An 18,058-nucleotide genomic window follows, 5' to 3' on the forward strand; every position below is an offset into this window, starting at 1 on the left:
ATGCACAGAGAGCAGGAAAATAAGGAAGGAAAAAATAAATCTCTTAAGCTCTTGCGGTCACCAAATCTCCGTGGCAACCATTAGATGCGATCTGCATGCCAACTGGTGGTTTGGGAGACATGCTGAGAAAAAAAGCCTTTTCTCTCCTCACGTCCTAATTGTAAATCGGTGGAGTTTGCTAAACGCCGCCTGAGCTTTGACTGGTAAGATGAGACAATATTGAGCTTTTCAAGAACAAATACTTTTGTCTGATGTAAAACAAAGGAAGAAAACGTGGGAAAGTCCCTCACTGCTAAGCACGGTGTAGCCTTGTGATGCTGCGGGATTGTCTATCTTCAGAAGGCCTGGAGAATCTTGTCAGAATGCACAACAAGATGAACTCTTTGAAGAGTTTAAATAAGAGCCACACATTTAAATTAGTTGTCATTACATCTTTCAGTAGCTTAAGGAGCCAAATCAACACAGAAATTGTTTGTAAGACACTAAACAACCTGCCTTTCCTTGGTAATCTACATTCCTAGATGGATGATCTACGTCATGAAGATTGTGCAAAGAGGAATGGTCAAAGATTAACAACAGGGTTGGCAGTTAGTGAGGACTGGCGACTGAAAAATAAGAAAAAATATCAAAACATTGAGTTTTTCCTCCTTCCTGGAATAGCTGTAGTTCCAAAGGCTTGTCCTACTTTCTGCGTTTTCTGTAAAATATTTATTTCTCTGGGTCCGCATCACCATGAGACAGATTTTTGTAAAACATGACAATTGCTAGTTTAATTAATAATTAATTTATCTTGGTAGCAGACTGTGCAGACACCGTGACAAGAAATGTTGCAGTGATTTCCAAAATCCAGAAACGTCTGTCTGCAGCATATGAATTAAATTGTTAGTATTAAAATAATAAAACAAATCTACATTTTAATTTCAGGGACACATAAAAAAGATGGCAAACTGTTGCTGATTCTGGTTGAAAGATTTCAGCACTGTTAATGGCTAATATTCACTTTTGAACCCCAGAACTCGTGATTTCAACACACACTTGTCAGGTTGTTCTCAATTAATGGAACCACACTGGTGTGGGTCAGGTCCAGTGGGATTTTTCCAGTTGGAAAAACTGCTGAAGTCCTGGAAAACATGCAGCAAAAGCAGCAAAGAAGAGAACCTGGTCACAGTGACATGGTGATGTTTCACAAGATGGCGCTTTGCTCTTTAAAATCTCGGACTAAAAAATTCTTTGGAGATTTCTTTAAACTAATCAGAGGCGCTATTATGAAAATTTGGGATAAACAATCTGATTCAAATGAAAACCTTGCCTGGGGGGTTGTTTATTTTTCCCCAAAACTTTCTGTTGCTTTGCTGAAATAATTGATTCCCTTCTCTTATTTTAAGCCCCAGAAAACCAACCTAAAGCACAGATTTTTAACATCTTTTTGCAAACAATTTAAAATTATTGGAGCATTTTTCCTGTGATGTAAATGTGTTTTGATCGAAAAAGGCTTACAATGCAAAAACACAATCTCATGCCAAGTAATTTTGGTCTGGTTTGTAGTGCAAATATCTTGGAACATTTAAAATACTCAAATATAAGTAACTTTTCAGCAAGAAGTAACTTGTTTTAAGTAAAAAAATTCCTTAATATTGATGAAAAAGTATTAGATTTACTGGCAGATAAGAAGTTATTGACTTAAAACTAGCTCCTATTATTTGCTAAAAAGTTATTAATTAATTTGTTTTGTCTTATTTCAATTGTACTAAGATATTTAAACTAGTCCAAAAATAATTGATGAGATTGTGTGTTTTTCAGTGTACTGCATTTAATGGATTCAAAACGTCTTAAAACTTATTTTTACAGCTTAATTTTAATTTTATCGAGGTCATAAAGAGCAGCGAGAAATTGCTGTGAAATCTCTGTTTTAAAATGGATTTTCTGTCATGTTTTCTGTGCTACTCTGACACTGTGATGTAGCCTATCTGCATTAAATTTGGACAAACCACATTATCTCCTCCTCCAATCAATATTTAACAACATTTAAACGAAACTTGTTGTTTTACATGGTCATAAAATAAAATATTTTCTGTATTTCCCAGTGTTTGTTTGTGTGTGTGTGTGTGTGTGTGTGTGTGTGTTTTCGCTGACTTCCTCCTAACTGCGTGTGTGTAAGTGATATCCCACAGTCACTCGGAGAGCAGCAGCAGCAGGGGTCACAGGGTAGCCTGTGTTTTCCAAGAAGCCACTCTACCCAGAAGCCATGCGCTGTGCTGCTTTCATGCCTCACGGGAAACACGCCTGATGTGAACATTTCTTCTTGGAAACGGGGTTTAGAGCTGAACAGCAGCTTTTCAAGTGGTCATTATCTCAATACATGGGAACTACGGGCCGGGTTAAGATGAATCTTAGAAAACGGGCTGACTGGAGATAAGAAGTTGATTTCCAAGAAAACAGGAGCTTCACCTCAAGCAGGACTTTCAAGTAACAAACAACCACTGACTGAAAGATGGTAGTGAAATAATTATGAAATCTGATAAGGCACCAAAGCATTTTTATTTTTACAGAAACAACTAACATTAAATAAATTCAGCTGAGTTTCTAAATATATATATATCAGCTAAAAGCTTTAAAACTGGAGTTAAGAGTGTCATGATATAATTAAAACTGCCAATGTTTGTGTTTCTGTTTTCACTGAACTGGATAACAGCATGCCACATTTCATCCAGATCAAGTCACAAATATTACAGGAAGTAGCACTGGCAGATTTCAAAGTAAAAACAGAAAGCGGTCCTGGTTAAATCTGCATGAACCTTTATTCAGGCAAATTCTGAGAAACAGAAACCGTTTCAAACTTCAGACGTAATATAATCTTTGATTATATTATCAAAGCTACAGCATAAATAAAAAATACATTAATACATATTTATTATTTATTAATATGTTATTACATATTAATTACAATAACACTGGATTACTAATTTTAAAAATCTACAATACTGAGCTGAAAGTAAAGTTTTTCCTGATGCAATAGAGACTCAGATACTCACGATGATTGCCTTCTATGGAGGTCTGAAAGTGTCATAAATTAAATCTGTTGCTATTTTTCAGCTGTATAAAAATGTACACGTATAATCTATAATTAAGGAAGATTTCTCTAAAAATGTTTATGCTTTTTCAAAAACATTTCATGGTTGTGTGCATAATACTATGTATTTTATTTATGTATTTATTTCTTAGATAAGAGCCTAAGGTTGCTGATTCTTTATAGTAAAATGCCTAAGATGTTGTCTTAAAAAAACACACACAATCATGCATGCAGAGCTTGTTGATGGTAATTCATCAAAATTGCATATTATTATGTAAATACACCCAGGACAAAATAACCATGCAATCATAACTAACAACAATTTAGAGAAAGCAATTAACCAAGATGTGAAGTACCTGGAAAGCACATGGGGAAAATGCAAACTCCATGAAGAAAGACCCAAGCCTGGGCCACCATGCAGCCCTTAAATGTATTAACATACATAAATCATTATTTAATGACGTATTACTTTAGTAAATAGGGGCACCCTACACAGAGAGGAGTGTATGGAATACCGATAGTACCCCATACAGAGAGTATCAGTGTTTTCCCTAGTCGTGAGTTTTTGACATAAAGCTTCCTGATCGTGTCTGTATCTTATGTTGACATTTGTGCGGGAAGCGGTATGTGTGTGTTTGTGTTTGCTTGACGGACCGCCACGATCTGTGACTGCGGGCGCTGAAATGCTAAACCTTTCCTGGAATCGGATTCCCGGGAACCTCCAGCTGAACCGACTCTGCAGCAGCACTTTCCACAGAGCTCACTCTGCAGCTGTGCTCTCATTTAAGCAGAGGAGCTTCTCCTGTCCAGACTTCTGGAACCACTAAGACGTTAATTCACTGGATTTAGGTTCTTTTTTAGTGGTGGAAATTATTTTCTTTCGCCTTGATTTCAGGTAAGTTTATGTCAAACATATCTTCAGTAATTATGGACGTTTGAATGTAATGCATGTGCTGTAGTGGCTGTTATTTGTATTTTATTCATGCATTGTTTCCCTCTTTCCTGTGGATTCCCAAAAAATAAAAACTCTTTTTGAATGAAAATATTATCAAGCTATTTGACATTATTATTGTGCTTTCTGATGGAAACATACAATAACATGCACTCTGGATGATTTCAGGACTTTATTTATTTGTTTTTAATTTAATTTAGTGGCAATCAGAAATTTACATAATCTCATTATGGGAGTGAATGCCTTGAACATTTCAAGCTTTAATAATTTAATTGAATCAGTCTGAAAGAAACACTTTAGATAAAGCTCCAGTTATTTTAGGAAATAAGAACTGACCGAACAAGTTTGAACTTATGGGGGATTTTCCAACAACAATTTTACATACAGTCCTAGTATTTATATTATATTATTTGAATAAATTTCCCTTGGTAAAATAAACTGCATGCTTTTGTAACCACCAACAAGCTTTTTAGATTTTTTTTTTTCTTGATATTTGATCAGTTTTCTTAACCGAGATGGAAACATTTATTTAAATTGCCTGGTTTGCTAAGCATAGACAAAACTTTTTAGCAGTCTGTAAATGTTCATTAGTTTTCAGCCTTATTAAGAGCAGCTATAATGTGTTTGCCCTGTTGGATCACCTAACTGTGTCAATTTCATAACAATCTAGAGACGAACTTGAAGCTTTTGCATCCTTCTTTTTCATTTCCCCGTCTGTTTTGTGAAATCCAACATTAGCAACGACTGCAAACAAACCCTCAGCATAATGCTACCACTACCATCTGCTCACATGTTGCTAACTTCATCCATCTACTTTTGTGGATCACAAGTTTGAGTATGACTTGATGGGTTAAAAGCTTTAGGGAGCCCCAGGACTGAAGCAGCGTCTGCAACCTGCAGTTCCGAGCTGCAAGCAGCTTTTTCCAATTTGGTTGACGATAATAAATAATCAACTAACTCTTTTAAATATAGACATAATTTAAAATGTCTATTTTAAATAATGCAGGTTATTACCTGAAAATGCAGGTTATTTCAGGTAATAACCTGCATTATTACCTGAAATAATGCAGGTTATTTCACAGAATAATTGCACTGAAATCCAGGATAGAACTAAAATTAACATCAATATTTTTAGATCTAGTTTTTTTTCCTTTTGCCATTAGGTTGGAAACTGTGTGTGCTAAACATAAATAGCACACACAGTGTGAAATAATAAAAGAGAATGCTAACTTTTTTTAAAACCTAAAAATAGAAATAAAATTGTGTTCCTTTAAAACATCACAACAAATTCCTCATTGTAGATTTTTATCAAAAAATATAGTTGCTCTATTTCCTGAAGTTGGTGTAACATTTGTGGCTCTAAAGTAGTTTTATTTATCGGAACTGAGGGAATAAAGGTTGCAGACCCCTGAACCCGGAGCAATCATAGCATGATTCAGCAGATTCAGCTTTATCTCTTAGCATTAGGGATAGCAAAGTCTTGGATGATTGAAAATAAACCTGCAGAACAATAACTCACCTGTGAAAGTCAATTCTTGATGCTAACTGTTATATTTCCGGGCCTGATCCAGTGTCAGGCCGTAATGGTTGCCCGTGCAGCGACCATCTTGCATCACGAGGAGCCGCAAAGTTCCTGCTACCCACAACCATTGCCTCCAGCCTGGCACCCGGCACAGGACCTCCAATGCATCACCACCAATTTCCAGTATCTGCAGACCACAGGTAAACCAACACCTGGATCAGAAAGACACCAACTCACATCACTTGTGTTACGCAAGATGAAGGTCACATCTTGGTGTATTTCAATGACTGTATTACATCGCCACATACAGATGGTAACGCAACTACCATAACTAGTCTTTTGGGTATGCAATACAGAAAATCGTACCTCATTTTAGGTGTTTGTGAACTTAAAATGGATGGTTTCATTCTACTCTGTATCCTTAGAATCAGAACCAAACATAGAGAAACAACATTCAGCTTAGAGAATGTTTCAGTTCTACTAATCTGGAACAAACTTCCAGAAAACCTCGAAACTGCCAAAACACAGAAATCCTTTAAAGCAGGGGTGTCAAACTCCAGTCCTCGAGTTTTTAAATGTGCCACAGGTACAAAACGCTGGAATGAAATGGCTTAATTACCTCCTCCTTGTGTAGATCAGTTCTCCAGAGCCTTGCTAATGACCTAATTATTCTATTCAGGTGTGGAGCAGCAGAGGACTGGAGTTTGACACCTGTGCTTTAAATCAAGGCTAAAACCGGTTTAGAGCTTCATTTGATTCATAATAACTGGAACATTGATCACCATATTTGATGTATGTTGGCTTGATCATTTTGATGATGGCATTCAGAAAATTCAACACTTATTGCTGTTTCATCATTAGTTACTGTATTGTGTTTTCATGATATAAAGGACGAAAACATTTTTGAACTGCCTTGTTGCTGAAATGTGCTGTGAAAATAAACTTCACTTGACAGATGAAAACATTTCTTACAATGAACATTTAGGAAAATTGTAATTTCCTAAAACCTTATGGGTTTGCCAGAGACCCAAGCTTTCTTAAATCCAGCCTTGCATGATGCCAAATGTAAAATCCCTTATGGGACCCAAGCACTACTTTTACAAATAAAAGTAAGAAAGTATTTGGTAAGAACGGTTACTCAAGTACTGGGTAACTGATCAAAACATCAACCAATATTTAAAAATTACATAATCAGACAGACCAAAATACAAAGCTGTTTGGAAATGTTCATATCTTAAGGACTAAAATCAAAATAATTTGTATAAATAACATTGTTACAACATAACAAAGTCAGAAATATTTTTTTCAAATAATTTTTTTTTTTTATGAAACTTTAACAAAAACTGCAGTTGTGTGTCTGTCTGCTGAATTTTTATGAGTAACATCATTCAGTGAAGTTAGTCACAGTATGTAGAGTATCAAATATTTTACTCAAGTAGGAGTAATGATACTTCATAATGAAGTTACTTAAATAAAAGAAAATCTACAATGTTGTAAAAATACTCCTAAAAGTATTTTTTTCCAAAAAGTTACTAAAAGTTAATGTAACTGAGTAAATGCAATGAATTATTACTTGACACTGCTCATATGTAAATGGTGTGGAGGGGTCTTGTTCTTAGTGCTGCCTCTGTAAAACAGACTAACACACATTTAGCATTTGTATCAGTTGAAGTAACACAATTAGTGTTGATACAAACTAGTCTTGTCTTAAAAGACAGAACCTGACATTTAAACTATTTTCTATTCTCCAGGTTGGTACTGGGGTTCTATCTCAGCGAGCCAAGCTCGGGAAGTTCTCCAGTCCAAGTCTGAAGGGACATTCCTGGTGCGGGACAGCAGCCACCCTCAGTACATGCTGGCCCTTTCAGTAAAGACCCGCTGTGGGCCCACCAGCGTGCGCATCGAGTACAACAGAGGCAGCTTCTGGCTGGACTCCACGTCGCCTCAGTTGCCTCACCTACAAGCGTTCCCAGACGTTCCGAGCCTCGTCCAGCACTACACCGCCTCAGGCCAGACGGCGCAGGACCTGGAGTCCGTCCGGCCCCAAACCAAGCCGGAACCAGTGCAGCGTGCGGCTAAAGACAGCGGCGTTCCTCTTAAGCTCCTGCGTCCGTTGCACAACGTGCAGCAGGGTTTTCCTTCTCTGCAGCACCTGGCACGCCTCGCCATCAACAAACACACAAACTGCACCGACCAGCTGCCCCTCCCAAAGCCGCTGCTGCGCTTCCTGCAGAACTACCCTTTCTTCATATGAGCCCGGTGGACGCAGAGGGACAAAGATACAGGAACATGGTTGGGATTCCTGTCCATGACTATGGATGTGGAGCTGTGTTAGATCCTGCATCAGATTCACTGGAGCACAGGGAGAGAAGACAGAGATGGCCCAAGTACAAGAAACCTCAACGTTACTTCACATAAATGAGTTTGGGCTAACTCCAGCACAGCAGCTTTTCCTAAAACCGATTTCTACGTTTACCTTAGCGACTGTGAAACCTGCAGTGAATGCCAACATGTTTTATTCTGAGCTGCAAAAGAAAACCTGTGGATTTTAGATGGTTGGCAATGAGGCAGAGATAACTTTACAGAATAAACCAAATTATCTGAGCTTTTGAGTTTGAAGAACTTTAATCCCTTTAACACTGGAGAAGAAGGTTAAAAATGAGTGGTGGTCATGTTTATGTCAGTCTTAACACAGTGCAGTGTGTGGTAAATATATGCTGCAAAACTGAACAAATTCAGAACTGAGGATAATTTACGTCTTGTTTCTGTTGGACATGCAGTTCTTTTGCAAAAATATTTCTACCCCCTGAACTTTTTCACATGACCTAATTTAATGTATTTTATTAGGATTTTAAGTTAAGACCAGCATAAAGTAGCACACAATTATGAAGTGGAATGAAAATGATGTTTAAATTTAAAAAGATAAGTAAATTACAAATAAAAAGCTTTAAAACCAGGACATGCACATGTGCTCTGCTATTCCAATAAAAATCTATTGTAGCCAGTTGTACAAGTCACCTACTTAGTTAATAGAATAATCCATCTGTGTGTAATCTAATTTCAGTGTAGCTTCAGCTGTTCTGTGAAGGCCTCAGAGATTTATTAGAGAGCATTAGTGAACAAAGAGGGCAGGGAGAAAGTTGTAGAGAAGCATAAAGCAGAGTTAGGTTATAAAAACAATATTTCAACCTTTAAACATCACACAGGGAGCTGTCATCAAGAAAAGAGTATGGCAAAACTGAAACCCCCTATAAATGCTAAACAGACATGCGTTCTGAAAATCTGGAAGAGTTGCAAGAATAAAGTTATTATTGAGAGAAAACTGAGAGATGTCCCTTCAGCAGTTTACCACAAACTATATGAGAGACACAGCTAACATGTGGAAGAATGTGTCCTGGTAAACTGGGATTTAAAAATGTCTTTTTGGCAATTTGTGGTGGAAAACTAACATTACACATTACCCTGAACACATCACACCTCTGGTATGGTGATGGCAGCATTAGGCCTGGACGGTATGGCTGAAAAATGTATCTTAATACAAAACTTTTCATATCAGTCAATATCGCAAATTATTGAATTTGTTTTGTTTTAAATATCTGAAATACTGCCAAACTGGTGGTGTGACCTTTCCTGTTTTATCCACAACTCCTTCTCCGGCTGTTGTACTCATTGTATTCCTTCACTCCACCCCGTTGTTTTTTGTTTTTTAACGGTTATGAGGCACAGTGCCAAAATTTTGTCGGTTACTCAGCAGGCTGTTGCTAGGTAACCAAAGAGTGAGTGAGTTGCTAGGTAACCAAAGAGTGAGTGCGTTAGTTGATTTCAGCAACTTTGCTAGCCGTGGTTAAGCGACTAAAGCCTTTCCTCTGCCTACATCCCCCAGAATGCTGTGCGGTTCTGAATTATGGAAAATTCTATTGGATGTATAATCTATTGATGTTGACCACATGTCTATTGTATTATAATTTTTTGTTATTTGATTGGCAGCGTCATGAAGTGAGGTTGATTTTCGTCATCAGAAGCTGGAACAAGGAAAGATTGATGGGGAAAAAAATAAAGGAAACATTTTGTGATTAGAAGCTGCGAAACCCTTGAGACCAGGCTGGTGGTTCGCCTTCCAGCCAAACAACAGACAGCCCTATTTATGTAACCAGTAATGCGTCAAAATGACTCACAGTCAAAGTGGTTCATGCAGTCTACATTGAACTGGAGCTGCTTTACTACAAAGAAAGAGAGAAAATATTAAACTCTAGATGTGCAAAGCTAATAGGACAAAATACAACAATTACATTGAAAGCTGACTTTACGGTGCGTTGACACAGAGGGGGCTGAATACTTTTGCACATTAACACACATTTGAGATTTCTTTTTGTAAAAGAAATGAATAAATTGCATTATTCCCCTTCCATTTCATAATTATACAGCACTTTCTGTTGTAGACAGTGACGTTTATGTACAAGAAAACACTTGGAATTATTCATATTTGCAAAGGACTGTAAGTAAAGTTATGTTGCTACTAAAATTATGTGTTTTCCAGCAGTAATTTATATTTTTACAAACCAAATAAAGGACATAATATAAGTAGCATGTATTCTTAATATGTTCCTTTTTAGATGGGAAACAAAATTTCCTTTCATTTTCATCTAACCAAGGCCACTTTAACGAAGAACTGCAGATGATAAAAAATTGTCTGTGAAGAGACTGTTGTTTTTTTTTTTGCTAATTCTCAGAAGGGCATCATCATTTGGATTTCAGAGAAGAAAAAAATGTTCTTCCTTTTTAATGGCTGACCACTTCACTGCGCAGATGAATGAGAGGTTTTCATGGAAACACATCTGAGTTGGTTTCCATGAGTTGCAGCTGAACAACACCGAGAAAGCCTCTTATCAGGATTAGAATAAGAGCTGCAGCTATTAGTGCGCTGCTGCACCGGCTGAGAATTGAAAAATAATTATTTCTACTTCAATATTTTTCCTCTTTTTTTTAAACAATTATGGGATCTGAAAAGACTCAGTACAGCTTATAAAAAAGATCACATTTCCTGTTGCTGTTCTTTTTTTTTTAAACCAATTCTTCAACACAAATGTTCTTAAATCCACGTGTTTTATTTGGTTTATGGTAAAAGACAAGATCAGATGTAAGAGTAAAAACGTCAAGATATAAATGTTAACCTTTATTGTTAGAACCGATTTCAATAAATTAATATTTTAGTGCAGTAGTAAAAGCTCACAACAAAAAATATTTGAAAGATCTGTCTTTGTAGTTTATTATATTTCTTCACTATACAAATTAGTTCTATTTTTACAAGCTCACCAGTGTTAACTTCTATAACGCCACAGACAGTCCTTTATCTCCTTTCTATATTTCTGTTTTGAATTGAAAAAAAACCCAATGATGATTCATTTCTAGTTTTCTGGAAAAGGCCACCAGATTTGTATTTAACATTTCCTGGTATATTTAGAAGGTTTGATCACAGATCCTCCACCATACTTCACAGGGGACATGATATGCTTTTCCACAATTGCATCACTTTGCTTCGTGATTAATCCCAGGTTAATCTTTTACAAGATTAATCTTGTAAAAGGTTGATCTTATTCTCAAAGTCCCAATAAAGTTAAGCACATTTTGAGGTTTTTTTTCTTGAACACCTTCAAACCTCTCTTTAGATGTGTCTCTGCTTCAACACATGGAAGTCAAATAAGGTCATTAGCAGGACTCTGGAGAACTTGACGGCATCCTGAGGATATAATTCAGCCATTTGATTTAGGCGTTTTGAACCAGGGACATGTCTAAAAATTGCAGAACACTGGACCTCGAGGCCTGGAGTTGAAGACCTCTGGGTTAGCTCAATGTCTAATGATTGCTATGGAGACTTGTTGACCCAAAGATGGTCCTTTTTGCTGAGCTTTGGAGATTTAAACTTTAACCTTCCTTACTGTCTTCTGCACTGTGCTTGGGTCCTCATCCAGACTTATTTGTCACAGCTACCATTGTATGAATAAACAATTCAACATTTATCTGAATGACATGTTCTCTTATGTTTCCTACTCTGAAGATTGATTAAACAAAATTAGTATCCAGTTTGAATTATTTTTATACTTTCTATCTATCTATCTATCTATCTATCTATCTATCTCGTTCATCGATAGTTGTTTTCTTATGTCCTCTTGCAGTAATCCTGTTTGATTATCTATTTCCAAAGTTAAAACGCACACAAAACACTACATATTAACTACATAAAATGTAGATAATCAACCCGGATATGTATTGATACGTTATAATATTGATGTATATAGACACATCACCGTGCATGTAGTCAGTTTTGAACTGTTTAGTTGTCCCCACCCCCTCACTTCCCTCCTGTTAATCCTCTAGCATCAGCAGCAGACACCGAGGCTAACAAAGCGCTACTTTGACTTCAGTTCAACAATCTTCTAACCAATCACTACGTAAGTTCATCATTCCTACAAACAAAATATACCTATATTTTTTCACTGGGTTTTACTATGTACAGTTTAATGTAGTAGGTCTATTTTTTAAAGTAGATTTTTCTGCCGACTCTTTGCCAATGTTAGCCACCTAGCTAATGGTACGATAAAACTCGTCTTGACTTCCGTTATGCCAAGCTAATCCTTGTTAGCCAACTAGCCGTGCCAGTATGCGACTTTAGAGGAAATTGTGTTTAATTTAACTCATAGAACAATCCTACTAATAGAGTGTTGTTTCAGAATTGGTTTTATAAACCCCAAAGTCCTTCTGAATTGTAAACATAATATAAAAACTTAGCTTCTAAGCTACATCCTGTCGTATCTAGTTAGCCTCCACAGCTAACATTAAGTCTTTTGTAAACAGAAAACAATGTTAGCCTGGTTTTATCCAGGTCATAAAGCTCTGCAGCGATTCGCGAAAAGGTGTGCCAGTAATTTATGACAAAGTAGGTCAGAAGGAATAATTAACCGAGCCAGATGCCGGGGTGGCTAACACAGTCGCAGCGGAAATGTATAATCGGGAAATAAGATATCTCTAATTTGGCTAAAAAGTAATAAATCCGACATAAATCAGATAGATGTAGACAGTCACTTTTATGCCTGTCATTCTTATTTATTGCATTTGATGCAGTCTATTTTCAGCCGTAATGATGCTGTGACAGAAAGTCAGGATGCTAGCCCCGGGTGTTGGTTTTAGTCGGGGTTTGGGTTTGTGTCAACACAGCTGAACCTGCGATGTGCTCACAGTTTATCACAGGCGCAGCGGGGCTAGAAAGTTGCATAATAAAATGACCCGCCCTGTTAAAGACAGATGACAACCTCTGGTACTGTGACTGACATCCGTTGTTTTGTTTTGTTTTCATGCCCTCTTTTCTCTAGCGATGGCAGCAATTAGGAAAAAGCTGGTTATAGTGGGAGATGGAGCCTGTGGGAAGACCTGCCTGCTCATTGTATTCAGCAAGGACCAGTTTCCTGAAGTCTATGTGCCCACAGTGTTTGAGAACTACGTCGCTGACATTGAAGTTGACGGAAAACAGGTAGGGATTGTTTTCCTCTTCCACATTTCAGTCAGACAGCATTTTATTAGGTTTCAGCAGCTGATGGCTGGTCAGATCTCTTCTACTTCTCCCATTCACAAATAATAGAAATGTCATTAGACGCTATAAACAACCACAAAGTAGTAAAATAAAACAATTCCTTAAAACTGGCCAAAGTTTCAGAGCTCTCTCATTCTGCATAGATGAAAGTCTGCAAATATGGTCAAATGTTATTTTAGGTATTTGTAAATAAAACCTTCCTATAAGGAAAAACAGCCTATCTCATTGTTTTTTGCACACTTAAAAGTTTAGAGGGCACCATATCATAAGATATTCACTTTTTCAAATAAGTGTCATCCAGTTAAATGTTTGAGAGGACATGTTAATGAATTTTCTATCAATTTAAATGAGTCTTAGGCATTCTTTCTATTATAATCAAATGTTTATTATTTATATCAGGACAGAAGCGAAATCACACTGTGTGTTAGGCAGCTCTAAAGATAAACAGGAATCTACTATTACTACAAAGCAATAACAAAATGACTAGAGTTGCCATTTCTAAGCTGTCTTTAGCGTCCTAGCATGTCTTTAGCAGGGTCATTGTGGCCAGCATTTCAAATAGCACCCTGTTTATATTCCCTCTAGATTTAGTAGATACTAACCTTAACTGTGAAATTTACAAAAGACATTTCCTACTCCTGCGTGTTTCCCTACAGACAGAATTGAACTCTTGAAGAAGGATAAAACAGAGTAACTTAACTGTAATACTTCCAGCTGACGCCTCGTTTGCCTGAAGCAAAAGTCGACTTTAGTCCTTATTCTTGTTTTTAACACCTCGCTGATACTTAGAGCCGTTGTGTCATCTTTCAGCAGCTGTTTTAACTTCAACAGTGAAGATTGTCAGTGACCTGGTAGTGCTTACGTACATGTATGAAGCATTCACCGACTGGAAAAAGATGAGGATTTTTAGTTTTGCCCAGTAGATTATCGATTAGGACCAGTTGAGTATAAAATCATCTGGTTTTGATGCATCTCTCGATATAATCTGAAGTCAAACATAATATATCCATTTTAACCACTTATGGGCCTGATGTAATTTAGAAACTGTATGACACCTAGGCTCTTTGCTAACAGAAGTTTGTTTTTAAGCCGTACATATTTATATCTGTTTTTCTACACTTGTCAATCAAGAGCTAGAAACATTTAGAGACCACAGGGGTTTGAGTAAAGGAATGAGAGATGCATAATGCTCAGAGTAAAATAGCATACCTTTATAACCATTATGAGCTTGTAAAAACATGCATAGCTTCAATGCTTGGGGTCGGTCGATAACGTTAAACTCCCTGCAGGTTGAATTAGCGCTCTGGGACACAGCAGGTCAAGAGGACTATGACCGACTCCGCCCACTCTCTTATCCAGACACTGATGTCATACTCATGTGCTTCTCCATCGACAGCCCAGACAGTCTTGGTGAGTTAAAACCGTGATTCTGTGAATGTTGTGGTTCATGTTTATCGTCTAGTTTTCCAGCAATAGATTTTTATAATTGTTGTCAGTGCATAGGAAATCTTTATTAATTGACATTTATTATTCTTCGTCCAAAATTGTTATGGTTAAGTACAAATGTCTTGAAAGGTTATTATGTGTATAAATAAAAATATTCTGACCTTTACCGGGGTAAAAAATTAGCAACATAAAGAGTATAAAGACAGCTATTAGATGCGTTTATATTATTAATCTTTTCAGAAGTGAACAGAGAAATTACCCTAATTTCTCTGATCACCAACTCTAAATTTCTCAGTTTTCATGTGAAATGTTAATGACGGTATAATCAGAAATAAACTCAACTAATATGGCCTGTCAAGAAAAGCTTTCTCTAAAAAATATACAGTAGCTCTGAATAAACCTCAAATTGTGCAGAATTAGGACATGCGACAGAAAAATTACCCCAAACAGGAAAAGCCATACAGAAAACACCTTTGTGCTACTAAAAATGATTCTGCAACCTGTTGAATCAGGTTTAATGTTTCCACACATATTTTAAATAAATGACAGTGAGAAGTTGAGTGTTCTTGTCCAGAAGAGGTTACACTTAAACAACCTTAAACATGTGAATTAATTACATTGTGCCCTCATGAGTAAAACCCCAGAGTTGAAAGGGTTTTTATTTCTTTTCAGTGCACTCTTTTTGTGTGATGATGCTTCTTGCTCCAGCTGTGTCTTTGATGTGACTGCTGGTGTCTTCTGTCCCTTTGCTCAGAGAACATCCCTGAGAAGTGGACCCCTGAGGTGAAACACTTCTGCCCCAACGTTCCCATCATACTGGTGGGAAATAAAAAGGATTTGCGTAACGATGATCACACTCGGAGGGAGCTAGCTAAAATGAAGCAGGTAAACCAGAAAGATCTGCTGATTTACAGCTTTGACCCACCAATATCGATTCCTGCTGATTCCAATTTCTTTTGAACTATAGTATAAAAATATACATTGAAAACATTGTTGAGAACATTGAAAATATGGTTTTCCTACTTTCCTGCTGTCATTGTGATTAGGAATGGCTGCAAAATACTGAGTAGCTGTAAAAAAATCCAACCTCTGTTCATGTCATCTGTCAGGTTTTGGCATCTACTGCAGCCCGACTCCAACCGGTTGAATGTATTATTGGGATCCAAAGCATGAATTGATCATTCTTAGACTACGATAGCCAACATATAGTCCATTCCAGAGGTCTTTGGGGATGCGATTCTGCACACACTGATATTGCAGTAAGATAGTATATTGTCTGGTCCTATGCATAGTATTACAAAACGCTCTCCAAATGCCAAGAGAACGTCGATTTTCACCTTAACAGGGATCGATTATGCTTCCTTCAAGAGGTTAGGATAGGTCTATGAGCTATGCAAAACATTTTCATTACATTTTTGCACAAAATTATTCTTAGATAATGAGATTTTAATCTGCTGAGTTCTACATGTTTTGACCTGTTTTATGGTGTCTTGTCACTTTAAATCCTAATAAGCTGCTGCTGGCCACGCCCCCCAACTCAAAGCTTACACTCACGCGGAAAATGGCTGCAAACAGATGTGCCATTATACAACCATACATCTTTGAAAAGCAGAAATAGACCCTCCTGTAAAACCAACAAGAGTGCAGCAAGTGGTTTCAACAACAAAACACTTCTAGCAGCCATTGTACAGCACACACAGCTGTAAAACCAGCAGACTAAACATCCTGGATCTCTGCTTGGTTTGCTAGGCGACGAGCTGGGCTCGGCTGGGGTTACTAGGCAACGACGCATTGTGTTTTAACAATTTTGAGGCTTTTGAGACAGCTCTTTTTCCATACACCAAAAAACATGAACTTATTCCCAGAACACAGCTGGCCGGGTGTGTCTTTTAAAGCTCTGGGTTGTTTTTAGAAGCAGTTGAGACCCAAACAGAAGCATAAAAAAAATGTGAATTTTGCATAATAGGTCTCCTTTAACCCTGAGATTTCAATTCCCAAATCCAGGATGTTCCATGACAGACAGGAAGTAGAAGCAAATGAAGTTAAAGAACAACTTTGTTGTACTCTGTTCAGCCTTATTTGACGTGATCGAAAATACATTTAACAGCCTCTTAGATCATTGTTTAACACTTTAAATTGCTGACTTTCAGTCTCCTTCAGTCAGTAACAGCATTATTACTGAAGAGGTTTTTCTGTGCAGCCTCAGTGGTTAGTATGGTGCGTTTTTTCATTTGAATAAGACTGGATTTTCACGTTTCTGACCAGCAGGTCACTGATCAGGGCTTATTAGACTGAATATCAGCCGTTTCAGTCATCAATCAATTTCTTGGTGCCTGTTCATTTTTTACATCCTTTTTTTCCCCTCACATCAGCTGTTGGTTTTCCTAAAAGCCGCTCTGTTCTCCCCTTTCTGCAGGAACCCGTGAAACCAGAAGATGGCCGGGATATGGCCAACAGGATCGGTGCCTTCGGATACATGGAGTGCTCTGCAAAAACAAAGGATGGCGTGAGGGAAGTGTTCGAGATGGCCACCAGGGCTGCACTACAGGCCAGGCGGGGAAAGAAGAGCAATAAATGCGTCCTACTGTAAACTGGGGCATGAGGACTGCTTCCTGCAGGGGGTAGAAGGAGAATTAGGTCAACCCTACCCCCAGATAAACACACACAAAGACTGCTCTCCCCTGTTTTTACTAAAGGTGTAATGCTTCTACTGTTTTGTCTTAAGCAAAAGTAGTCAGGTCATCAGTATTCAACTTTAAGGTTATGGAAAATACTTTTTTGTACTTTTAACATGAGTAAAATTTGCCATAATGAAAGCTCCTTAAACATGTTGTATGTAATTGTAAAGGTCACCCCAGGGTGCTGTTGTGTCATACTTGCCAACTACAGTTAAGTGCTTAAGCCCTGCCTGCTGATCTGAGGAATGTGTCCACAGCCAACTAGGGTGAAGAACCTGCACACTGTGACCTGTAGTCCTTTAACTATTCCAACAAACTGAGGCACGCAGCGACTCTAAACCCTGCAGCGTGCCTCCTAATATTAAAAACAATCCTCTGTGCATTGTGATCCAATGCACACTATTATACTGGAAACTGGTTTTGCTAAAAACACAAGTGTTTTGTGTAATAAATTACTTTGTAAGAATCTTGATAATTTGCTTGACTTGACTGAGACACACTGATTGAGGACCAGAACTTAAATGTAACGCCGGCGTCAGGTGGACTTATGTTTTCTTGGGTTAAAACTTTCACTGATGGCCAGTTTGGGGTGTTTTTTTTCCGTTTCAATGTTGGTCAGGGTTTCTGGTTCAGCCATAGTGCAAGAAGTGCACATAGGAGATACGCTGGGCATTAGACATTTATACAAGCCACTCCTTTAGCTTTTTGTCTCGTCTGTGGAGCCTGACTAGGGACTAATTTTTGTGGAAGCAACTTTTGATAAACCCTGGAACTACTTAGTAAGATATAAATTATATGTATCAAT

General features: G+C 37.6%; 2 protein-coding genes across 3 annotated transcripts; both read left to right on the forward strand.

Moving 5' to 3' along the window:
- The first annotated feature begins 3,705 nt into the window (after window positions 1-3,705).
- On the forward strand, window positions 3,706-11,561 carry cishb (cytokine inducible SH2-containing protein b). 2 transcript variants are annotated; one of them, XM_032549979.1, is made up of 3 exons: window positions 3,706-3,965; window positions 5,594-5,744; window positions 7,296-11,561. In XM_032549979.1, exons 2-3 carry the CDS (start codon window positions 5,606-5,608, stop codon window positions 7,796-7,798), a joined length of 642 nt encoding a protein of 213 aa, XP_032405870.1. In that variant the 5' UTR covers window positions 3,706-3,965; window positions 5,594-5,605; the 3' UTR covers window positions 7,799-11,561. The 2 variants fall into 2 exon arrangements, with proteins under 2 accessions (XP_032405870.1, XP_032405869.1); XM_032549978.1 differs by lacking the exon at window positions 3,706-3,965 and having other exon boundaries at window positions 5,549-5,744.
- A 285-nt stretch (window positions 11,562-11,846) lies between these two features.
- LOC116710292 (transforming protein RhoA) lies at window positions 11,847-17,725 on the forward strand. The gene is made up of 5 exons (XM_032549268.1): window positions 11,847-11,993; window positions 12,912-13,069; window positions 14,419-14,539; window positions 15,330-15,460; window positions 16,992-17,725. The coding sequence occupies exons 2-5, from the start codon at window positions 12,914-12,916 to the stop codon at window positions 17,163-17,165; spliced, it is 582 nt and encodes a 193-aa protein (XP_032405159.1). The 5' UTR covers window positions 11,847-11,993; window positions 12,912-12,913; the 3' UTR covers window positions 17,166-17,725.
- Window positions 17,726-18,058: the final 333 nt, after the last annotated feature.

This window comes from Xiphophorus hellerii, chromosome 20 (genome assembly GCF_003331165.1).
Source record: "Xiphophorus hellerii strain 12219 chromosome 20, Xiphophorus_hellerii-4.1, whole genome shotgun sequence".
NCBI lineage: Eukaryota > Metazoa > Chordata > Actinopteri > Cyprinodontiformes > Poeciliidae > Xiphophorus > Xiphophorus hellerii.